This window comes from Rutilus rutilus (genome assembly GCF_951802725.1).
Source record: "Rutilus rutilus genome assembly, chromosome: 6".
Taxonomy (NCBI): domain Eukaryota; kingdom Metazoa; phylum Chordata; class Actinopteri; order Cypriniformes; family Leuciscidae; genus Rutilus; species Rutilus rutilus.
Genome location: NC_140214.1, coordinates 40,356,146 through 40,380,708, shown reverse-complemented (window position 1 = coordinate 40,380,708; position 24,563 = coordinate 40,356,146). Strand labels below are relative to the sequence as shown.

The 24,563-nt window shown below is 37.3% G+C and overlaps 3 protein-coding genes across 8 annotated transcripts in view; 2 read left to right on the top strand and 1 right to left on the bottom strand.

The window, feature by feature from the left end:
• LOC311291359 (uncharacterized protein) overlaps nt 1-24,563 on the bottom strand; it is a 796,365-nt gene that overhangs the window by 353,766 nt on the left and 418,036 nt on the right. The gene's annotated exons all lie outside the window — the stretch shown is intronic.
• Nucleotides 1-24,563, top strand: part of LOC311291423 (uncharacterized protein) — a gene marked incomplete at its 5' end in the record, with an annotated part of 543,326 nt that overhangs the window by 197,337 nt on the left and 321,426 nt on the right. The gene's annotated exons all lie outside the window — the stretch shown is intronic.
• Nucleotides 1-24,563, top strand: part of adgrl2b.1 (adhesion G protein-coupled receptor L2b, tandem duplicate 1) — a 123,633-nt gene that overhangs the window by 9,624 nt on the left and 89,446 nt on the right. For all 6 annotated transcript variants that reach the window (XM_084410302.1, XM_084410300.1, XM_084410301.1 and 3 more), the window contains exon 2: nt 11,467-11,667. In XM_084410302.1, the coding sequence (XP_084266428.1) occupies nt 11,592-11,667 (76 nt within the window). In that variant the 5' untranslated portion in view covers nt 11,467-11,591. The remainder of the gene's footprint in view (nt 1-11,466; nt 11,668-24,563) is intronic.

Here is a 24,563-nt window from a genome sequence, read left to right as displayed (position 1 = left end):
GGAATATTAGGCTGCTGTCACTTTAAGAGCTGCACGGATCCAATACACTGTTACACACGCGTTTTCTTTGTTTTTACGAGGATGTTTTTGTGTGTATTTGTCCATTCAAGTGCAAAAAGACGTGCAAGTCACCTTTATTTATACAGCGCTTTTTACAATACAGATTGTTTCAAAGCAGCTTTACAGTGCTAAGAGGAAAATAATGCAACAGAGTTTGTTTCGGCTGTAGAGCAGATCTCAGTTCAGTTTCGCGCTCTATACAGTCTTTCTGACTGTGTGTGTGTGCAGCACAAAAAAACTGAATGGTTTAAAGTCACATTAAAATGCACACAAAGGAATCGGTAAGAGTAATCGAAGTGTGTGTGCGTCTTATCGAATCTCCTGTTTTGGGGATTTCGGAACCGGCTCTCGATAGCCAGCCCTAACCGCGGTGTCGGTCGAGATGATCCGAGAGTCGTTTGTCTGCGCCGTTTATGCCAGGTTTTCTTCTCGTGGAAGGCAGCGCATGTGTTCATGCGTGGCACATGATTTTATGACACTCTTGATGTGCCTCTTGCCAAATGGTTATGAATCATCATCATCATCTTTGTCATAAAGGCTTTGAGGAGGACCTTTATGAAACCGCCTGACAGAAAAAGAGAGAAGAACTGCATATGTGGCGTATTTAATTCCTCTAAAACAGATGTATATTTTGCAGCGTTTGTGCCTGGTAATTATTGTTCTCTGCATTTTTTGTTTTCATTGTGCTTTGAATTCTTTTTGATTTTATTTATCCAATATTTTCTGGCCACAGATGCAGAAAGCCACATGGCTGCGGTGTTTAATTCATTCCCTCCCTCTTGATTGCCTCTGATTTGCTCCATTTTAAACAGGCTGGACCGTCTTGCCGTAGATGCGCTGTGAAGCGAGTGTGTTGATCAGCCAGGCGAGCAGAAGCGTGATTGCTGATTGCTCAGGGTTTTAATTATGGAAATCATGAGCTCTTAAGAATGCTCAAAGCTATTTGCTAATGGTGCGAGTCATAAAAATGGGGTATCGAATATTGTTGCACTACAAGATGTTTAACGCTTGAGAATGCTGGTGGTTGAAACCTTTAACGTACACTTGGAGTTATATTGGGTTTGAGAAGTAATTTGTGCATTATAATGGCAGACGACACATTATATCTTATTGTGGCTCAAGAGGATTGTAAATTGTGTTTATAAATGTCCTTTTGAGCATCATTCTGGCAGCGCTGCAAAATACTTTCTTTTTTATTGCTTTATACAACCAATAAAATAAATACTTTTTATCACTGGATACTAACAAAATAGTGTCTTTGATCAAAAACTTTTCAGACGGTCGCAACAGTTTATCATGAATCCCTCAGCAACTGAAAGTTTGATCAGCTCCGTCAAATGGGGAAATTATAGCAACATTTATTTTTTTATGGATTATTTGCTGTGAAACTAATTTCCCTCATGCTTTCTATTTCAAATAATATATAGTATGTGGACCTTTAGGGTCACTACTCTTACTTGCTTTTGCGGTCGGGGAGTATTTCTCATTTTGGTGTATTGGATCTTATCGAACAAATGAACACAATCATGTTTTTTTTACCCTAATGTTCCAGCATTAAGACTGCCTTAGACATCTCTCAGGAAGGCGTTGTTGTTGTCAGTTTGGAAAATGTAGGCTGTGCTCTTATCACTGAAACCTATTTAGCATGTCAAAGTCTGTTAATGAAATGCTTAAGGGTTTATTTTATGTAGTTGTTCACAGTAACCTGTTTTCCTCCAGAGAAAAGCTCTTAAATCGGCGCTTACAGTTGTGAAACAGGTTCATTTCACTTCGCAACTCTTCAGCTGAAAGTCATTGAGTCATTTTAATTGCTCTGCAAGTGAATTTCACCAGTCTTGGTCACAGAACTAGTCTAGTTAGAAGGTGTGGTGGTGCTTTAAACGCTCATGGGTTTCTCATGAAAGAAAGGACTGCTACACTAAATATCTAGATTGAAGCCGGCTAAATATGAATTGTGCTGATTGCTTCCTTTTTTGGTCTGTTTTCCCAGAACAATCCTGCATATAATGTTCTGTTCCTGACCGGTCACAGACTGTGCTAAGAACCAAATAGTAGATAATGCTGCAAATGACTGTGAATCATTGAATGGTTAGTTTTTTTGAGTGGGACCAGGCATGTTTCTCAAACCGCTGCGTTTCCTTGTTCTCTATGCGGTAACTAAGGGATGGGACACGGACACAAGCAGGAATTATGTTCAGGGGGACAGAAGAGGGAAAAGTGGAGGATTGGGCCAGAAAACGGATTAGACTCCATCCAGCGGCAAGCAGACCCTTCTCTTTTGAAGGGTATCAAAAAAGTTACTTTCGTTCTTTTCATATAAAATACGTGGATTCAAAGCCAATGAAGCCGAAGCGACTGTACATTCATTGTGATTTTCTTTGCGTTTGTGAACAGAAGATTGATAAAAGGAACATTTGAAAGAGTAGTGTCTTCATTATTCATGTGAAATGTAATGCATAAGTGCTTATTCATTCTTAGATGTTAAGAAAGTTCTTCATATCTTCATTCCAATACGAGCTTGATGCTAAAATTAGGGATGCGCCGAAATGAAGATTCTGGGCCGGAACTGAATATTCTGGTCTGGATGCTATTGACAGAAAACCGAAACTGTAAATTATTATTTAAAATTATTTATTTTTGTATAATTGTATTAATGTTAGATTATTAATATTGTATTAAATTACTTTTAAATGAAATTCAATAATTTGAATACATTTAAAAAATACAAGCCTATATATGTATATATTTATATTTATTATATTACATTGGGGTAGGCATAGACAAATACATCATAGATAAATACAGTATAACAAAGTAACAAATAGAGTAAGGTCTAACTGTAGTGTGTTCAGGTACAGACATGTAATAATTAGGCCTAAATGTAAAATAACACTATTGTGTTCACTGTATAAATTAAATATAGATGAATCTAAAGCTGAGTTTAGTGGTTTAACAGTAATGACTTAGCAGCAGGTGTTTATAGGCTGCTGTCACTTTAAAACTGAATACACAGATCCAATATAATGATACACATCGATTTCTTTCTCAACTCTTTACATTCACTTAAGACAACCGACTGTGTTTAGGGAATACTTGTTTTGACATCATTTTGTGTGTGTGTGTCCGTTGCAAATGCGCTGTTCGCTCGCGACCTGAAACGCGCCTATCTTTCGGGTGTGTGTGCTCATATATTCAGTCATTTTTCTCTTTCGACCAAAAAACCAAAATGCCATTTTCGGCCGATAATTTTCTGCAGCCGGTGCATCCCTAGAGATGTTTTTTTTTTTTTTTAAGATAAAACGTCCACATAGATTTTGAGTGATTTTCATAAAAGCACGTGAACACAATTGCGTATTTATCAATATCAATAGAAGACTGAATTTTCTTTGGGAACTAGAGCCGTGCTGGACAACATCTCTGTGGATGGACATCATTAGTGGTGAAGTGCTTATCATACGCCAAAACCCATTTTAGCATAATTTGTCATTTTGTTATGAGCTTTTGTTTTAAATAGTTTTTATTTCAGTTTTATTTGATACTCCCCTGCTGTAACTAAACAGTGCACAATTGTAAATAACACGGCTTAGTACAGTTGACATTTCATTGACATCCATCAGCGACAGGTGGAGCTCTGTAATGTAATGTATGAATGATGAACTGGGGCTCATAAAGCCACTGCAACAAGTGTCTAAACTGGACTGGTTCACGTCAGATCAGGGTTGAATGTCTGTCTGGACTAAAATCACGCTTAATACGATTTAAAACCAAATGTTATTTCAGTAGTTTATCGACAAGCCATTGATCAGGCGTAGTCAACACTGCAACTGGTGCTCCTTCAGTCCCAGTCAAACCAGCGAATCAAGGGTTTGCTTGAAAAAGAACTGGTTTGAACTGAAGTGTGCAGGAGCCGTACATAAACACTTTCCACTCGAAGTAAACATGTAGAATAATTAGTTAGTTGTCAGTATAACATAATAATAATATAGCATGCACATTCCTCAACTCTGAGAATAATTAAACTGTAACAGAGCACCTGTTGTGAAACTGCATCCACTCCAGATAATTGCTTTTTAAATAATTGTGGTTTGTGAATTTAACATGACTGTAATTGGAGAAGCCCGTAAAAAAAATTAAGCAAAATGTTAATGTGCAAATTAACCAATGGCTTTAGACGAACAAATAGTGTCTACATTTATAGATCATAATCAAGTGACCGCATGTGTTGGGCACACTGATGAAAATCACACTGATGTTTTGGATTAGTTAGGTGCTAATGTTAAGAAAAAGTCTCTTTGTGAGACTTAAATGTGGGTCATATCAATATTATACAGGGCTTGACGCTTTTTATTTTTCCCAAGGAACATATGTGCTCCTAAGATTACATTTCAAAATGTACATTGTACACAATGTACACAATGTACACAATGTACAAAAAAACGTTTGGAGTGCAATGAAATTATCGAATAATGTGTTTTTCGTCAATGAAAAGATACAGGAAGACGTTTACAAGCAAAGATACACTAGGTTTTTCAATATTTCTGCTTCAAACTATTTCAATTATGTAATTATAAATATGGTGACGAACTTTCGCATCTAGACAGTCAAAAATAGTCGATCTCTATTGTATGTACATTTTTTTTTAAATAAATAAAAAAATATTCATTTTCATCTTCATCTTTTTGAGACTTAAATGTGGGTTGTATCAATATTATACAGGGCTTGATGCTTTATTTTTTCCCAAGGCTCCTAAGATTAATTTAAAAAAAAAAAAAAACCTTTGGAGTGCAATGAAATTCAATGAAAATCAAATAATGTGTTTTTCGTCAATGAAAAGATACAGGGAGACGTTTACAAGCAAAGGTACACTAGGTTTTTCAATAGTTCGGCTTCAAACTATTTAAATTATGTAATTATAAATATTTATACACACATACTGTAATAAACAGGTCATTGTGTAGTAAAATCTTGAATAATAACGCTAATGTTCTTTCTGTGACAGGGCAGCACAGACTAAAGTTACAAGAGTTTACGTCGAAGTAAGTTCTGAAAACAGATTATTACAATATTAACTTAATGCAGTAAACATTGTCATAATTCATCAACCGTAAATCATAAGAAATCTAGTGGCATAAATGCACGGTGTTCGTTGATTACGAACTGCTTTGAAACGCGGATGTGTTTTACTTTGAAACGTCCAGCGCTCGTTAATTTAATAAAATCATAGCCTTTTGAAGTTTAATAATCACATTAATAAGTCTTATTGCTATTCCTGTTTTTTCATCTCCTATCTTAAAATGAAGACGATATTTGTTGTTGTGCCTTTAAATGTCATTTTTGGGACTTTTTAAGAGGGAAGGTTTTAGTTGCACACGTTAAATACATTAACATTAAATACGTTTTACATCTTCTAGTGCCACGCATCTCAGTTTAGATGTTATGTCCCTGCTATGACAGAACAGTGTACCATCCATGTCTGAAAGAGCAAGCGGTGTCCAAAAATGAAACCCACAGCTTGTCGTGTCTTTGTTTAGCTGCGTTTGAGCTTAATTTTGGATGCAGCTTTACATCTCATTTGTGCCTGCTCCGCTTGCTATGCGTGCATGTATGCATTCTTTATTTTCTCCCATCTTGGGCCTGGCAATTGAAAATAAATTAACATTCCAGCTCTTTTATGCTGTCCTCCTTTAAGCCTGTCAAGAATACTTGGAGGCGAACCCTGAGAGGTCAAGCGACACTCACTAGTTGTCAATCTTCCCGGTTGACCCGCCCACCCTTTTCTCTTTCTTTTCCATTCTCTTCTGTCCCGTTCATTCAGTTCCAGCCCGTCTTAGAAACCGGGACTCTTGGGCATTCTCTCTGTGTTCTCCTTTCCAGCCTGAGACGGGAAGCTCTGGGATGAATGTCACATTCACAAACACGGCCATATTTGATCTGAAGTCCTCCTGCCCGCCGCCTATTCATTTTAAGAGCATTTCTTTGATAAAAATGTCTTATTAATTTAATATGGAAAGTTAATCTAAATGGCCAATGGTCCCGAACCCCAGCTCAGCTCGTCAGAATCGTCCTAGATTCCCAGAAAGGTTGCGTTATCACGGTTTGGTGACTCAAATGGTGTATTTTATCAGAAATTTCCAGCATCGTCGGGTAACATTGAATCATTAGGTTTGCATTGTTGGTTTGTCTGGTTTCATGTGCGGAAGTGAATTCCAGATCTCTCCCTCATGCTCAGAAAAAGGCTCAGTCAGGAATGGCGTAAAGCTCTCCAATGCTAATCGCTTAATCCTTTTATTTCAAGTCAGGACAAATCCAGTCTGAAATCTGCCAAACAAAGTGGTGTTTATGGGGATGATAACAGTTGGCTCCTGCGATTAAGCCTCCAGACATAAAGCGAGCATGTTTCTCAGCGGCGTGTGAGGGTTAGCACACACTGATGACGGGAAGTAAAGCATGTTCGGCGGAGCGTCGCTGCACGTCTGCTGTCTGTCGGGATCAGCGGGGTGGGGGATCTTTCAGATGGTCAAAAACGCTCGCTCTTTCTTTGCGGTGCTTGGAATGCTAATCCCATAATGCAGTGCACTAAATGATTTTCCCACCTGAATGCTCAGTCGGAGATAAGGCTGATTAGCTTTATATGATTAAGCCTTGATTCACCTAATTTAGCGCATTAACGACAAGTAAAACGCATTCAGCCTGAACCCTCTAGTAGCGGGTGCTCGATTGTTAAATCATAATCGAGATTATTTTGGCTGATACTGAAATCACTATTATTTAACATGAATATTTGTGGGCGATATGATGAAAATCTTATTTCACAAGTAATTTTAGACATCGGTGAAATTCACAATTAACAGAACAATTTTGATACTTTAGAAGAAAACTAATACTAGGTTAACTTCATGTCTTGAAACAATGATCATTTCCCAGGAACACAAGCTCACAGCAGGAAGGGGCATTGGAGGGAATGCAGCACAATACATTTGAATTATGTTAATTATGTTGTTTTCATAATTAGTGGAAACCTAGTTAGGGGTGTGTGATGACAAACAAATAATATCGCTATTTTCTGGGATTATATTTGGCTGAGTGTGTATTGTGCTGGTTTGGCAGCTTTAGGACTGCCGTTGACCGCTGACTCTTATAGTATTTAGTATTCTTCATATTTTGAGAAGTGGTTAGTTCACAGCAGTGACTTTACATTTTCCAATCATTTTAAATAGATTTTTACCTTTTATCTGCATTTTTACCTTCATAAGGGCATATATTACCTTTTTTTTCTTATCTAATTACATGTAGCCTATATGCATCATTTATGATGTCAAATTATTACATTTAATCAATACATTTAATTAGAATAATAAGAGACTGTAGGGCTGTTTCCAGTCAAATGAAATCAGTATCAACAAAATACATGTTTGCACTGCAGAGGAAACAGAAGCTGCATCTGATGACATTTAGATGTGTTTACACAGACTGTTCAACAGCTCAGAGGGACAGGAGTGCTGCTACAAATGCAGAAATAATGTTTCATGGGTTTTTTTTAAAGCATTGAAATGATTTTAAAATTGGAAAGATGCTTTTTAAATATGAAACTAAAACAGCCAGTAGACACAGTTAATCACTGAGTCATTAATTTAAGCGATTAGTTCGAACGGTTGATCATTTCAGGATCAGGTTCATTTCACAGAGCATTATTGAGTGAGTCATTGAATCATTCATTCAACCGATTCATTCAAATGGACTGATTCATTCAGTAACACCGCTGTGTGTTGCTCAGACTCAAACCAGTTCTGCCGTGGCTTTGTTTGGAACTATTTTGGTCGGCAAAATAGAGCAAAAATAGGCAATATTGTGTCTAAAATGTAAGTCACTTAATTGTTTATTAAACTGTTGTATAAAATCAATATCACATCTGACAGCAATCATGCTGATATTTGGAAAGAAAGCACTATTTGTGTGATTGCTTATATCATATGATATAAATATAGCCTAAAAGACAAATATAGGGACATTTTTACCATATTTTAATGTCAGATTGCACATCGTTAAAACAACGAGGATATCATCGTAGACGATATCGCACATCCCTACCTCTAGATGCTTCAAAGTTTGCAGGGTTGCTATGCGGTGTTCAATGTTCCCCTGCTAGTTATTTAACAATAAATGTGCTTGGACAATATGAGTGTTTGATATTTAAAACAACACACAAAAACAAATTTGTGCAATGTCAAAATGTCTGATCTTCAGTACATGTGCGAAGGAAAGAACATTTCCTATAGCTGGATCTGTGATGAAACGTAATTAAATTTAGTCTGCTGTATGCAACGTTTTGTTCCAACTCTTTCTTTGTCTTTTCAACTACGTCCGCCGAGCGAAGGAAATGTTTTATATGTAGGTTCATTATAAAATAATCAGTGCACTTGATGGCGAGAAAGGCTTTGATGAAGCTCACTTCAAAGTGCAACTTTCCACAGGATTCCCTACCGATGTGAATGCTGAGCCCGTGCATTATGGAAATGCTCTGAGGAAGATGAAAGTATTGTTTGTGTGTGTGTGTGTGTGCGCGCGCACAGGTACATGTCAGTGGAAATGAATCTGTAGACAGAGTGAGCGTGACATGTCATCTGTCTTCAACATTCGACACTGTGTGTCATGAGGACCTCGCTCTCAGATTGTACCGTCTGTCAATGCAGGCAGAGAGTCTGTGAATATGAAATCACAGGAAAAAGCAAACGCACACAAAAGAGACGATTTTTAATTGTTTATCAACTGGACCTGTTGCCATAGTCATTATTATCTACCTCACGCAGGGTCAGTGGAGGGGATATGAGAGATCTGTCTGTGATCTTCATAAACAGTGTAGATGTAGACTAGGAATGTGAATGCAAAGTTTGTTTGCAGCTTCTCTTGAAATGCATTGTACACTGTTGTAGTCACAGATGTGTTCAGTGTAGAATTATAATGGGTCAGGTGTGTGTGTGTGGTTATGAAGATTAGCTTTATGCTGGAGGTGTGTGAATCTTCACTTCCCTCACGAGTCGATTCGATGTTATTAATAATAAGAACATAGATGCAAACAACAGACATTAGAACAAATACAATATAAGAAAGAAACAAGCAGTAAGAAATAATACAGGTATTGAATAATCAAATGTAAAAATAATCACTGCATAGTCTTTAGTGTATTAATTACTAATAAATTGATTATTATTATTATTATTATTATTAAAACAACTCAGTGGAGAGCAGTGAGAGATTCCCTTTCTTTTATTAGGCTGCTGTCACTTGATGTTTTCCGTGGCTCATTGCGCTTAAGGCCTGTTATTAACATCAAACACGTCCAGCACTTTATTTCTCATTCATGCATGTTTTTTTTTTTTGGTATAATCGAAACCATCAGACGCATGTGCTTTGCTTCCGGAGGACATGCACAACATTTTTATTAGTATGTAATAAGAGTAGCCTACTTCATTTACAATAAAACAGAGTACATTAATATGTATGATAGCCCTATTTAATACACATTTTTTTAATGCATCGAGGCAGAATCGTTCGTAAAAACGATTATATTCCACAGCTGTACTTTATGCTATCTTGCTATAACTGCGACAGCATATTTACACTGAATTATTTTTACACTGGCATATTGAAGCATATACCATTTTTTTCAGAATCGATCCGATACCAAAGATTCTGAGTATCGACCGATGCCGATCCGATACCGATCCGATACCGATACCGATACCGATCCGATACCGATACCGATACCAGCGCAGGTTTTTTTCTCTGTGTTGAACTGATAATCACTATTTTGTGTGTTAAACACAATCTACTTAATACAGACAACTTCATTATAAAGAAAAACAACAACAACAAAAAATATATGATCATAATCTGACATAAATGCTATTATAAACTAGATTAGTGGATAATTCAGCAGTAAAATTTAGTCTAGAAAAATCACGAGTGCACAATAATTGTATAAAATCTGAACATTTTGTGAAAAAAAAAAAAACCCGTTTAGTGAGGAACAAATTAGAGACAATAAGTGTAACACTAAATCTGGTAAAACTTTACACATTGCTCTTTGTATTGTTGTAAAATACATTCATGAAAAACAAGATAACAAAATTCTAAAATATCAATTATTTTATCTATAGCCTTCTATAATATTGAGACATTTTTTAAATGTATAGCACAGCTGTTTAATGAGGTAGCAACATATGATAGATGGGACAGAACAAGAACGATTATTAATAATCTTTCATTTCGTCTGTATTATGATATGAAAGGCTCCAATACAGTGCGGCACACAGCGCTTATGCGCAGACCGAGCGCAGAATGATGCGCTTGAAGCATGAGTCGCAGCGCGTCGAGTCCGCAATCCGCATTGAAAAGTTTAAAGCACAAAGAAAATACATATTGATGCGTAGTGTATTATACAGTATCTATCTATGCAATAGTCTATTTCACAATTTCCTTTTAATAGTTTTAAATTTCAGTTACTGTGCGCGTGAAGAACAAATAGTGCTCAGACTTTACTCCAGTGTTGTGATCTAACAGACACCCGGTAGAAAGTAACATGATTTGAGCAATAAAGTCCAGCAAGATAAAGTTGTTTTATGCGAAACCATAGACCTTTATCTACAGATCAAGTATAATAATAGTAACATTGAATCATCTTGGAGAGAGTTTCATCGCTGTGGTAACCGAACACGACGCGCTGTCTGAATGCTGAATGAAGAATGATTGACAGCCGCAGCTGAGGGAAACGTTTACGTGATCTTGAATTTAACGACTTAAATATTCATTTCTATCTCACATTGTACTATATAATGGCCTCAGAACACTTATAATATCGTGCACGAAAACTTATGGTGCTTTATAATGTTTGTGTGCCTTTTGTGGGGCTTAACAATAACACTGAACAGTATACACACAATATCGGGTTTGGATCGGCCTCGTCTGACCGATACCCGATCCGGCAAAAATGGCAGTATCGGTGCATCCCTAATTTACACACTGAATAATTATCTTCAGACTGGGAAGAGAGGAGCTGCAACAGTGGAGAATATGAGGAAAATAATCAACATTCAAGCAGGAAAACCTGTAACTAGTAGAGCCTGAAAACATATATTGGCCATCATTATTAGCAATAACATTCAAAGAATCATTGGGTTGACAGTATCAACAAGAAATATATAATTAGGCAAGGTATACATTACATCAGTCTGTTATAAATGGCCTGTGCAAATCTATATCAGATGTCAGCAATGCTTCTACTGTTTCAAAGGAAATCCGAGCTCAACATTTGTGATATAGTGTTCAGCATGGTATAAATTGAAATAGCTTGATGTCGACAGTGATATGAGTTCCCATTAAATTTTTCTTTCTTCCATGTGCTTTCAGATGGAGAATGAATGGTGAAAGGTGGAGAACAGATTGCTGATGTCCACGTGACCTGCATACTGTCTAGATCTTCTTTACAATCCAAACTATTGTCCAGCATCTGGAGTTTGTCCTGAATAACCAAAATGGCTCCGTCACTGTGGAAAGGTCCCCTCGTGCGTGGACTTCTGTTTACTGTGATCTGTTTACAATCTTCAGAAGGTAAGAGCATCTGTCGTTGTCTTGTGTGCAATGGTTTATGGTTCTGAGTGTAGATCATTAAGTGACTTTTTTAGAGATGTCCGTGAACGTGGAATACTTTTCAAGCACACTGTGTTGGTGTTAGTTTGCTAATTTATTTGATAGTCCAGCACAGTGTTGTTGTCTATAGTGAAACTGTATGTAATGCCACCAGTCTTCCCCTAGTGCGGAGTAAACTCAGTTCAGTACCCGCTTTCAAACTAGACCTGGTGACTAGTTAGCGAAATGATACTGCTGCTGGTAGTTGACATTGGAAATACTAGTCGTTTACATTGAATCTTCTTTGGACATTTAGATTTTGCTTTATTTTTATGTTACAGTTTGATCCAATTTATTTTATTTTTTTTACTGTAATGGGGGGGAAAAAGTAAAATACGTGTAAAAAAACGATTGTAAGAATACATCAGGTTTGATTTTGCTATACAGAATTTAATTTTTGACCAGACTGGATGATACTCATCACTGGATGAGTCTTATTTTTCTTTTGATTTCAAGGTAATATTAATTAATTTTCAGATTTTGGATCGTTAGCTGCATTTCCCGATACAATTGCTCCTTTTTCTGCCCAACATTTCCTGACTTATCTTTATTATATTGTACCATATTATGCATAAAATTGGCAAAGCCAATAATGGGAAGCTTCAGAATCCAGTGTTTGTGTCTGTTAGCATTGCATTTGAGACATTCACTGGATTTGAAGATTGGACAAACTCGAGTCCGAGAGTGAAATCAGCACTGTGCGTATTGTCCAATCGGACTGACTCAATCTCATAGTCCCATTGTTTTGGTCTCGGATGAGTCTGGTTTGATGAAGGCTGTTCGTTCCACTATCAGAAACGCCCATCTGTGAAACTCTTTGTGTTTAGTTTAGCTCTTGATAGCTCACGTCTGTTGGGTGTATGTGACACGGCTTTCATGAATTAGCTCTGCATTGCCTTGGGCAAAGTGTCCACAAACACAAAGAAGATATGAGTTATCAATCTTACACACGGCGTCGCCTCAATACCAGTCATCGGTTAACAAGAAAAGCTTCTCAAAACAACATGCCTTTGCCTTTATGATCTGGATTTTGTGCCATAGTAAATAGATCGTACATTGATTCTCTAGAAATGCCTAACCTTCAAGAAGTTGAGAGGTTGTTTCCTCCTTAAAATGCACCGCTTTGATCAGCCAACACAGTTAATTATGTTTTGATTTTACTTTATCTTTTATAACTTTGGGAATTGGGAGATTTGTATCTGCAGGCAGCTTTTGTTTGTTTTCGTCTGTCACGCATCTCCTAGCAACAAGGCGCATATTGTCTGTGTGAGTTTGTTTTGATCTGAAGTTGAACGACTTATGAAATTATGAGAAGCTTAAACTACTAACAGCTAGCCTAACTTTTACAATTTTCACACCATTAACCCCCAGCTGAGGGCTCGTTTGATTTATCTGTTGAGTACTCACGTAGACAAAATGGTGCAATTTAAAAGTTGGTGCAATTATTTTGTCATCATTTCCTCACCCTCAAACCTGGATGAATTTTTTTCTCCTGCTGAACACAAAATAAGATACTTTTGGAGAATATGGCTAACCCAACCGTTGACGGGCCCCATTGACTTATATAGTAAGGGGGAAAAATAGGGATGCTCGATATATCAGCCACCGTATCGGCTGATGTGTTTATTTTTGATGTTATCATTATCGGCCTGACTAGAAAATTTGGCCGATATATTAAAGCCGATAGCCTAAATAATGTTTTATTTCCTTCAGCTGAGACGCTTCAGATGCGCACTGTTCAACATGATGGGTTTAAAATTGCTTGAAATATGATTGAAATCACTTCAAAAAAGTGAATACAGTTCAGCGCAAGTCTGTCATATAGGCTACATACAATTATTATGAAAACATCCTTATAATTGTGTGCTTGGGACGTGGTTTTTAATGCTGAGACTTTTGTTTTTGTAATCAGGCTCTCAAAATTATATACAAATTTGGATTTAGATTTATGGGCCAATATATCGGTTATCGGCTTTCAAATATAAAGAATTATCGGTTATCGGTATTGGCCAAAATTTTCATAACAGTGCATCCCTAGAAAAAAATACTATGGGAGTCAATGGTTTACGCCAACTGTTTGGTTACTCATATTCTTCAAAATATCATCTTTTGTGTTCAACAGAAGAAAGAAACCCATACAGGTTTTGTGGGAGAGTAAATGTGACCTCTCCCTTTAAATGCACCCCAAGCATGCTTTTATTTTATTCTCCACTCTAATGCTGTAGGAAGGGAACGAGTTCATTTTATTTAACAATGGTTTGTTCCAGTTATTAAGGGGTGGGAAAATGTGTATTTAAGCCAGTTGTCTCTAGAAGGGAAAGAGCACTTACTAGTGAACCGATTGTGTTTTGAGTGGAAAGAAACAAGGTGACTGCCAGAGAGGGCTACAATAGTCACTTTTAATACACTCTCTACAGTGTCAGACATTGTTCCATTTCATCTTGAATTATTAGGGATCGTTTTAAAAGTTTGCGCATAATTTGGTGTACTTATCAAACTGACTAATCGAACTACAGTAAGCCTGAACAATTAGTTTTAAAGCCTTCTCATTTCCTGGAACACGTCCAGTAATTGTAAATTCTACCTCTGTGTTATGAAGAGCCTTATTATAGATTACTCCTGTAATCCTCTGGGGATTATGAGTATATGCTTCATTATGAATCAGCTCCCTGCTGGAAAAACCCGCTTTACACGTGATCGCCTGTGATGCAAGGTCAGCTGGCCTATTAATATAGATTTGAGCTGTACATTAATCAGGATTACTTGAGATTAATCTCACCTAACAATACACCTCTTTACCCATAAGATTCAATATGCATTGAATATCCAAGTTAAGCATTAATCAGTACTATCCTTTTTTTTTTTTTTTTTTTGGTGAAACCCATATTTTTTTTACATTTAACAGTGTTTTTGTTGACCATTTATTAACTTCTTGATAAAAGCTCATAGCTTTTAATCTAAATCAACTTTACAATTGTCACAAACCCATTGCAAAAATAGTTAGTGTGTCCTTTTTTTAGAGCCAAATAACATCATATGTCTTTTCTCTCTCTCCAAACAGAGCTTATTTGAAGCGGTAATTTTATTGCTAAATAAGTAATAGGCACTAAATCAAAGCACTTAGTATTATTATTTTTATGAGGACTGATCCACTCAATACGGCATCATTATTGAAGGTATGGATACTCTACATGGATACATGCATGGACACTTCTACATCTGCATTCAGAGCAGTGATTCTTTGTCCATGGAAGCAAAGATTGGTTTCGGTGGATTCTGTGGCTGAATGAACCTTCATTTGAGGTTGAGGCCAGTGTTGGTCTGGTTTTTATCTGTGCGCACGACAGCTGGAGGGAAAGATCAAGAACTGAGTTCCAGCAAACCACGGCTGGACTTCAAATCGTACAAGCCCTCCTCCCTGGACAATGCATTATATCACTGTACGCTTGAGCAAAACCCTTCCCTGGTTTATGAGGCCCGAATCATTGCACACAGCCTGTAGCCATTCTCTGGCAGTCCTGAGGGGAAAAGAGGCCTGCCATGTTTTATAGTCCAATACGACAGACCAGTGTCTCCAACAACGACACACTGGCTTCTAAACTGACAAACTTAACAATCGAAAAAATTACAGCAATGCTTGAAGTGCTTCAGATCATTGGGTGCCTAATACGCTTTTAACAGTGAGAATGCTTAAATATCTGGACTAAATGGGTTTATCTTGAATCTTCGCAAGTAAAAATCAGTTTGCAGGTTAAAACCGACCACGGTTGAAGCAATGTCGCATAACATGCGAGGACATGTTTATGTCATTTAGGTTGTGAGAGTTTCTTCACATTATTCATGAGAGGAAATGCTTCATCTAATCTCCTCTCCGCATCAAGCATGAGGTCAGATCACAGACGACTGCTGTAGTTTCAGCTCCGCTCATTCCCCTCTGTGCTCATAACACAATACATATTCACTGAATATAATCTAAACATGCTGGCTTAAAAACAACCCAACTTGCATCTTTTTGGGGGCAAACTCAGGGAACCAATAGGTTGGGGATAAATGTTCAACAGTTGTTTAAAAATTACAATACAGCTGGGTAAAAACGAATCAAAAATAGCTAGAAATAGACAAAAATGGGCAAAAGTAAAAACAACGGACATAAATGTTAAAGCAAATCAACAGTTATGCAATGCAATGCAAAATATTACATTCAAGACCAAATTTGTGACCCTGGACCACATGGAAGCTGAATAAATATGCTTTCAATTGATGTATGGTTTGTTAGGATAGGACAGTATTTGGTAGAGATACAACTATTAGAAAATCTGCAATCTGAGGGTGCAAAAAAATCGTAACATTGAGAAAATGTCCTTTAAAGTTGTTCATTTATGTTGGCGATTGTGCTGCGTTCACTCACACAAATGCATGTTTTATATATTTACGGTAGGAAATGTACATAATATCTTCATGGAACATGATCTTCACTTAATATCCTAATGATTTTTGGCATAAAAGAAAAATCGATCATTTTGACCCATACAATGTTTTGTTGGCTATTGCCACAAATATACCCATGTGACATGTGACTGGGTTTAGTGATCCAGGGTCACATTTGTCTTCTGAAAATAGTCCCAATATCAAATCTTATTCGAATTTTTTTTTTTTTCATGATAGTTGAAAAGTATTGTCTTTAAATGATAAAACAGAAAAGATGTTTGACCGTTTGTTGTCAAAAGGTGATATATAAAAAATACAGCCACTGGTTTCTCCTGCTGGATCGTAATGTCGATTCATCCCTGTGTAACAGGTCTGTTGTGGATCAGTCACAGTCTGGAACGCCGCTCTGTCTGTCAGGGTTTCGTTTTGCCCTTCAGTTCCTTCAGAAGCGCTACTGCACACATTGTTCATATTACTGTCATTTCCAGTGGCGGACTGTGTCTTTACTTTGCTTTACTTCACTGCAAATTTGAAATACTATTCTGAGGATTTTTCTTTTGGGAAACTTAAACTACATTCCAAAGTATGATGCTTTTTATTCCACAAAAAAAGTCCCCCTGTGGTGAAAATCCAGCTTTTAATGTTGTTTATGTGTCTATGTGGTGTTTTTAATATGCTTTAAGACAAACCATGTGTAAATTCATAAGTCGACAGCATTGCTGAGTATTCTCTCCTTAAAACTGCAGTGAACCAAAGACAGTCTCAAAAACACGCTTTGAAATCGCTGGTGTTTCTGACGTCACAAACTACCTTGTAACCAATCAGATCAACGTGTGATCGTCAACCAGTGGATCTCTGAGCTGAGTGAGTGAGTGGAGGCGGGGCTCATTTGCATATTCATAGAACCGCGCATACTAAATGAGGCAAGGGTGTCGAGTAACATTCAAGATCCAAAACAGCAATCTATCATTTGAAAAATATTTCTAGAATCAAAGGCTTGGTGCCTCAAAAAGTCCTTGAGAAACTCATCCATGCTTTTATTTCAAGTAGGGTTGATTACTGTAATGGCCTATTAACCGGACTTCCGAAAAAGACTTTAAAGCAGCTCCAGCTCATTCAGAATGCTGCTGCTAGATTATTAACCGGGACTAAGAAAATAGAGCACATCACTCCGGTTCTTAAAACCTTACATTGGCTCCCAATCAGCTATAGAATAGTTTTTAAAGTAATGCTTTTAGTTTATAAAGCGCTGAATTGCTTAGGACCTGAGTACATTTCGGAAATGTTTGATCTAAGAGTCCTGCTTGGATCTCTGAGCTGAGTGAGTGAGTGAGTGGAGGCGGGGCTCATTTGCATATTCATAGAACCGCGCATACTAAATGAGGCAAGGGTGTCGAGTTACATTCAAGATATTTTAAGACATGAAGACTTTTTTTTCCAAGGAAAAACGTTACTTTAAATGTAATTTTGGTGATCAAAGATGAGTTTTAAGGGATACAATTGACTACAGGGGGACTTAAAAAAAAATATGTTACTCATTTTTTCAAACTGCAGCTGATTCATTTTTTTAACGAACCCGTTGAATTAGTTCACAATTGCGAATTGAACTGATGTGTCAACAACTCCCCGATTCATTTCTCTGGTCAAAGCGAGTCTCCAGTGAACATCCGGCTCTCGAGTGTCCATGCTACTGATGCTAATGCCAGATTTTAGCGTTGACTATTGTAAATTCAAATCATATTTAGGTCAAAGCTTGTCAGTTGCTTGTGAACTGAATCTGTTTTTAATGCAGTGTCTGAAATATTCTCACCATCTTTATGGATTTGGCCACTGGTACCCGAGCGCTTCACATCGCGAGTGAGCTCCTGAGAAAGATTACTACTACATACACACTGCTTATGTGATGCAAACGTCAAAATGTCATGGTTTACAAACAATGCACAAAATGCTTTAAGTTCATAACATAGCATTGTGCAAGAAATACGTCTTTATCAATCATTGATCTGCCCCTATAATCATATTTTGTGTGAAAATGACTAAAAGTTGTTGGTGTTTAATCGCCTCTAATGTTCGTTCCAGCTGGAAACTATTTTGCAGAAATGTAGGTATGGCGTGTTTCTTCCAACGAGCCTGGGTCGAAATATAAATAACACGATTTAAAATAACACACGTTATAACCTCGCTCATCTCTCCTCGCTGCTGTAGCAGTTTCACATTTTATAACTAGTATGTTTGTGTAGAATTTTCCCCCTTTATATTAACACGTTTTGTACCACGTGACATCTGATATTTTAAATACTAATAATGCATAATGTCACACTGAGCTCTAACCTATTTAAGCTCTGTCTTATCTGTGTGACTGGCACATTAAACCCCTCGCTCCTCCAATATATATATGTTTTTGAACAAGAGTTGGTGAAAATGCTAAAATATACATGTTAAGAAAGGATCTCACACACTCCCCTCTGTGCCACTGGTCAACCTGCAACAGTGTTGGACTAGTGTTCTTTATTATGGTTTTATTAATCATTTTGAATTGGCTTTTATTTGTATCATTTAAGGCTTCCTGTTAATTTTAGTTATGTACTTTTTTGTCATTTTTATTTTATTTAACATTGCTATTTAGGTTTAATTTATTTTATTTTATTTTTTATTTGCTATAGTTCTATTTATTTTTTTATATATTTTTTTCAGTTAATAATTTTAGTGTTCCAGCTTAACTTATTTTTGCCAAGGCAACATTTCTAATTTTCATTTATTAAAAAAAAAAAATAATAATAATAATAATAATAAAAATCTACTATAATTCTTTTTTTAAATTTTTTATTTCTTTTTATTTCAACAAACAGAAATGTTATTAATAGTTTTATTGTTAGTTAATGATAATAACCCTGACCTCCAGCACTGATATTCTTGACCCAAACCATGAAGTGAGTCAGTGTGTTGGACTTTTCTGGATGTTTCTTTGTTTTTTGTTTTCAGGGCTTCCTCGAACAACAGCAGAATTTAGCGTTCAAAGTGTTTGGAAGAAACAAGCCTTAGAAAGAGCCCCCCCCCCCAATCCATCCAAATTCTTTTGTAAAATACAGTACAATACAGTAAGCCCTGTATATTGGATTACAGGCACTTAAGAGAAGTTTGCACATTTCCCTTTTCTCCTGAAGACTCTTGGCGGCCAGTAATAAGGGAACAAAATCACAAAAAAAGACAAGTAGGCTGGAGAAGTCCCTGCTGGGTCTACTGTGGGACTCCTCAAACTTTTCTAAAGATGACACCACCCGTTACCCCCCTCCACCCGCTTCCCCTCGGAGGAATCCCCCGCTGAGCCCGGAGTCTGGGACACAATGGGGGCTGGTCGAGGGGGAGTGTGTTGGATTTGCATGCAGCTGTTTGCTGTTCCTAAAGCTACAAAGGCCAATACTATTTGCATTAATAGAGGTTGACAGGCAGCGGCCAGCGCAGGAATCCTGCTGGAACCAGCCCTCACACTCGCGCGCATTGGGTTTCTGCCCATATGGGCACTGGGCTGGGATCTTTCCTTGAGGAAAGCTGGAATGGATTGGAAATGTTAACAAAAAACGGTCTAGGCATTTGGATGAGTTGCACATGCCAGTGTTAGTTTTTTACTGGTTAGTCTAGATAACTGGAGTGACGTGTTTGACATGTCCTGGTTTAGTTATCTATTACCATGAAATCTCTGAATTAAAAGTATCGACTTATGGTTGAGTTTTTAAATGGCGACAGTCTGAGGTATAGTGTGACGTTCCTTTGGAAGTGATGCAACCCAAAATATTAGGGTGAAATCATTGACCAAAAACAGTGATGTTTAATTTAAGCACTTCTCCAATGCAGTTTTGACTGTCAATAGCTGTGTTTCCATTACAGATCTGCGCAAAACTTTTGCGATATTTTCTAAATGTCGATAAAAAACGATTGTGAAATGACGGCGTTTCCATCAAACGATGTTATTCGACTAAAACGTTGTTTTTTCCTCTCGCGATAATCATTTAAAAAAATCATAGCAACGGATGTTGGTGGGTTTGCGTATATCCCAGCCACCGCACTAGCCATTATGTTGGAAGGAGACGTATGCGTGTATCCAAGCGTTGATGGCGAGGAAAGATCGGATACTGGGAGCGGCTCATATGAGGAGTTTCTCCCTCATATCTGCTTCAAGATCTTGATAAATTGTGGCATTTCTTTGTTGTTTAGAATCCAGTATTCCCGTGATTCTTGTACTTTATGAGTTTAATAAAGTCTCGTCTTCTGTCCAAACACACCGCGTCATCTTTAAAGAGTGATCGACTGTTAAGGACGTCAGGTGACCTGTAAATGCCCCAAAACTGTTTCCATTGCAGTTTTGCGAAATATTCCTTTTTCCGATTGACTGAAAGACGTCCTCACGCGAGCGTAAAACACTTTTTGCGGAATATGGGAGCTTTTGTGAAATTGCCGTGTTTCCATTGACCGTATTTTCAATTAGGGCTGGTCAGGGCTCACTAGGACTGGTTATCGTTCAAACGTTTTCGATACCGATACCGTGACTTCGATACCGATTGCTGAACAATACTTTTTTCGATTGCAATTTTATGAACAGATTATCTGTGTTATCGCAGAGGCTGTAACATTAATGTGAAGAGGGACATAACAAGAAAGCGAAACTCTTAATGCAGCCAATCTTAAGAATAAGCAAACTTTACAAGATTTAAGTTTGTCACTTAATTCTGGTTTTCCCGTTTACATTTTTCTGGATTCCGGGTTTTTTTTTTTTTTTTTGAATGAAATTAATCAAAAATCTGAGTAATTAATTGAAATTATGAAACTTAAATTTAACAGCAATTTAAGTTTAACAAAAATGTAATTCTTAATGGATTTTTTTTAAACCCATTTTATTTTTACCCAGTTCTGTGCTTTCCGTTTTTTATCCATATTCCATTTTAATGATTTAATCAAAAAACATATCAAATTAATTGAATGAATAAAAACAACTAAATTTTTTCATTTGTATACAATAATAGGGCCTTTTTATTTTAATGTTTTAAAATGAATTGCATGCCATTTAGCAACACAAGCCATCCAGCATTTATTAATATGATATTGTAATATCGATCTAGCTCACTGCAGTGTGCCACAAGTGTCTCATAGCAGCCGTGTCTCGCGCTCTTCTCTCATTAGCAATCGCTCCTGCTCTGCTTCATACTACAGTAATGTTAATAATCTCATCCGTGAATATTATTCCTGCCCGAGTCCCGTCGGATTCTCCTCCACCGGCTGTGAGATGAAGACAACAACTCACTCAATCCCGGCGCCATCAAGCTACGCCTTCGTTTTGAATAGGCGACCTCTAGTGGCGGAAAACTACATATCGTGCCTTTAATTGATTATTAAATAAAGCATATTTTCAGTTTTAGTTTATTGGCGAAATGCAAACTTTAATTTTGGACTCTGTGTGTTAATTTTTGTGCATCACTTGTTGATAGATTTGTATATAAATTGAGATTGGTCCAGCAGAAAAGGTGGTTGTGCAAAAGCACGGTAAAACTGGCGAGCGGTGACTCGAGCCCCACAGCAGAATCCAGGAGGACACGTGAGAAAATGACTTTTCCAGCCGCGGACCAGAATTCCTGATAAAATTCCGTGTCAGAAAGAAGAATGAGATCACGGCCAATTGCAGTCCAGGTGGAACTGTTGCCATGGCAACACAATCGAACATTCCGTGTGATGATGTATCGTTTATGGCTCAGGGTTCCCCGTTAACATGATTTAACTGAGCGATGGGCTGAGATAAAGCAGCACATGCGTTGGCAGGCTTGTTGTTGCGTCTCTTCTCTTCTCTCTTCCCAGCTCAGATGTAAATCTGGACTGCTGTTGGCAGTTCTTTGCCGAGACAAAGTTGAGTTTGAAAAACTTGGACATAAATAGTTCCTCTAGAGAGCCCGTAGGAAGGACAACATATTTCAGACTAGAACATAAAGCAGGCTTGATTTACGAAAAAGCAAAATTGAAACTCTGCTTACTTTGCACTCTTCATCTGTGCATGTTTTTTTTTCCCGAAGAACAACAAAAGCTCATTATCAAAAAGTAGCTTTCTCCTCATCTGAAAGGACATCTGCGGATGCGATCGAGGCCACGTGGGCTGGCTTCAAATCCCCAAGGACACGCATTCTTGCCCTACATCATTTTCATATGTCGTAGTCATTTAGCAGATCAAGCCCTGTGAAAGGTGCTCAGGCCAACGGGTCAGTCAGCCTGGGACGGCTCATATGTTTGCTCTGCGTCTGATACTGGATATAAGAAAGGAATTTAACAGAGGAAACGATGCGCAGCCATAAATGCTCTGCTGTCTTTGACAAACACCAACAGGTTCTCTTGAAAGAGCCAGGTGAAACATCTCATGCATGTTTTTATAATATGTACAGTTGTGCGAGTATTAGTGCTTCCTAAAGCAGAGTATAGTTGGATTTGTGGCGTTAGTGACCCTGATGTTTGGGGTTCTCGATGGCTTTGTAAAGGGTATATTACTGTTATTTTTTTTTATGGAATATCACAAAGTTTTGTCCATGTTTTAATTTAAACAGTTAATCTCTGTTGTGCAGCACATTTTTGGTCAAAAGTTAATTTGATTACATTTGTTAAAAGCTTAATTAAATTGTTACAATTTTTAATGCATTTGATTATTTATAAGTTTTTATAAATAATTTTTTTATAATACATTTGTATTAAGTCATAAAATACAATTCAGAACGTTTTTAACAGACAACAGAACTTCTGTAAAAGTAAAACACATCTTATAGGAAACTGTTATTGTTAAAATAATTATAAATTGCTAACATTATATACATTCAAATGGATTAAACCTTTTTTAATGGGCCTTATAACACAAGATCTGAGACTCTTTATTATTGTGCTTTACTGAGAGTGTGTTCTGTGAAAATGTAACGTTATTATAATAATGTTAAAGTCCCCCTGTGTTGAAAATCCAGCTTTTAATGTAGTTTATATGTCTATGTAGTGTTTTTAATCTGACAAACCATGTGTAAATTCATAAGTCGACAGCATTGCTGAGTATTTTCTCCTTAAAACTGCAGTGAACCAAAGACAGTCTCAAAAACACGCTTTGAAATCGCTGGTGTTTCTGACGTCACAAACTACCTTGTAACCAATCAGATCAACGTGTGATCGTCAACCAGTGGATCTCTGAGCTGAGTGAGTGAGTGGAGGCGGGGCTCATTTGCATACTAAATGAGGCAAGGGTGTCGAGTTACATGCAAGATATTTTAAGGCTGTTTTAAATATGTAATTTTGGTGATCAAAGATGAGTTTTATGGGATAAAATGATTGACTACGGGGGGAGTTTAAATAAAGCAGATCCAACAGAACTTGCTGCATTTACTTCGGTTCAAAGGCAGTGTAAAGACTGAACTAAGTGAGTTTAAGTGCATGACTGAGCCATGAGCGCATGGCATTATGGGAAAGTGTCATGTTTCCCCCCCCCCTTCATGAAAGCAACAGTCTGAGCAAGACTAACAAGAGATCAGCAAGTGTTTCTGTCATCTTTGAGTTTAGTCATGTTGTAATATATCTCTCTCTGTGATTACAAGCAAGCTCATGTGCTCCAGGTTATTTTTAAAAAAGGGTTAGTAAAAAAAAAACAGGATATTCTGAGGATGCACATGAAATTGTTCAAGATGCAACTAAAAACCTGTCATAACTCTGCAATAGTTGAATCAAGAAATCTGATATCTTATCAGTCTGGCAAATCACAGAAAATGGATACCAACAGCCAGTGAAATTATATCAACTGATAATTATCGGTCCCATCAGCCAATCAGAACACAGATCTGAATTTACATTTGTCCACATCATGTAGCCTCTGTATCCAGATCTGTTTTCGCCACACAATATGTTAATTACAACTGCACAAATCATAAAAATAAAAATAATAATAATAATTTTTGAGTTTGATTGACTAATCGTACAAAGTGTTGTTACAACAGCATTTTGTTTAGATGTACTCCGGCTGTGTAAAAGTCTTCTACGTACAGTGTTTTCAGCGTTGAGCATTAATACTCAGTGAATGTCCACAATGAAGGAACTCTGAGCAGAGCGTGTGGAGAAACAGAAACCCTGGAGCGGATCTGGAGCTGCTCACACAGGACTCGGACTCTGTTCTCACACTTCACACGGCGGGATTTATGTTCTCTCACACTCTCCTGTCTGTTTTCCCAGTGCTAGAGAAGATATGCAGTGAAAGCTTTGAGTTCTTTCATTTGAAGTGTTTCTGGTGGGTGTTCAAGGTTTTACTTTAGATTTGAAGAATATGAGTGTGTGATGGGATGAATGCTGCATACGGCACACTGACTTTTTATACAACACACAATTCAATGGGA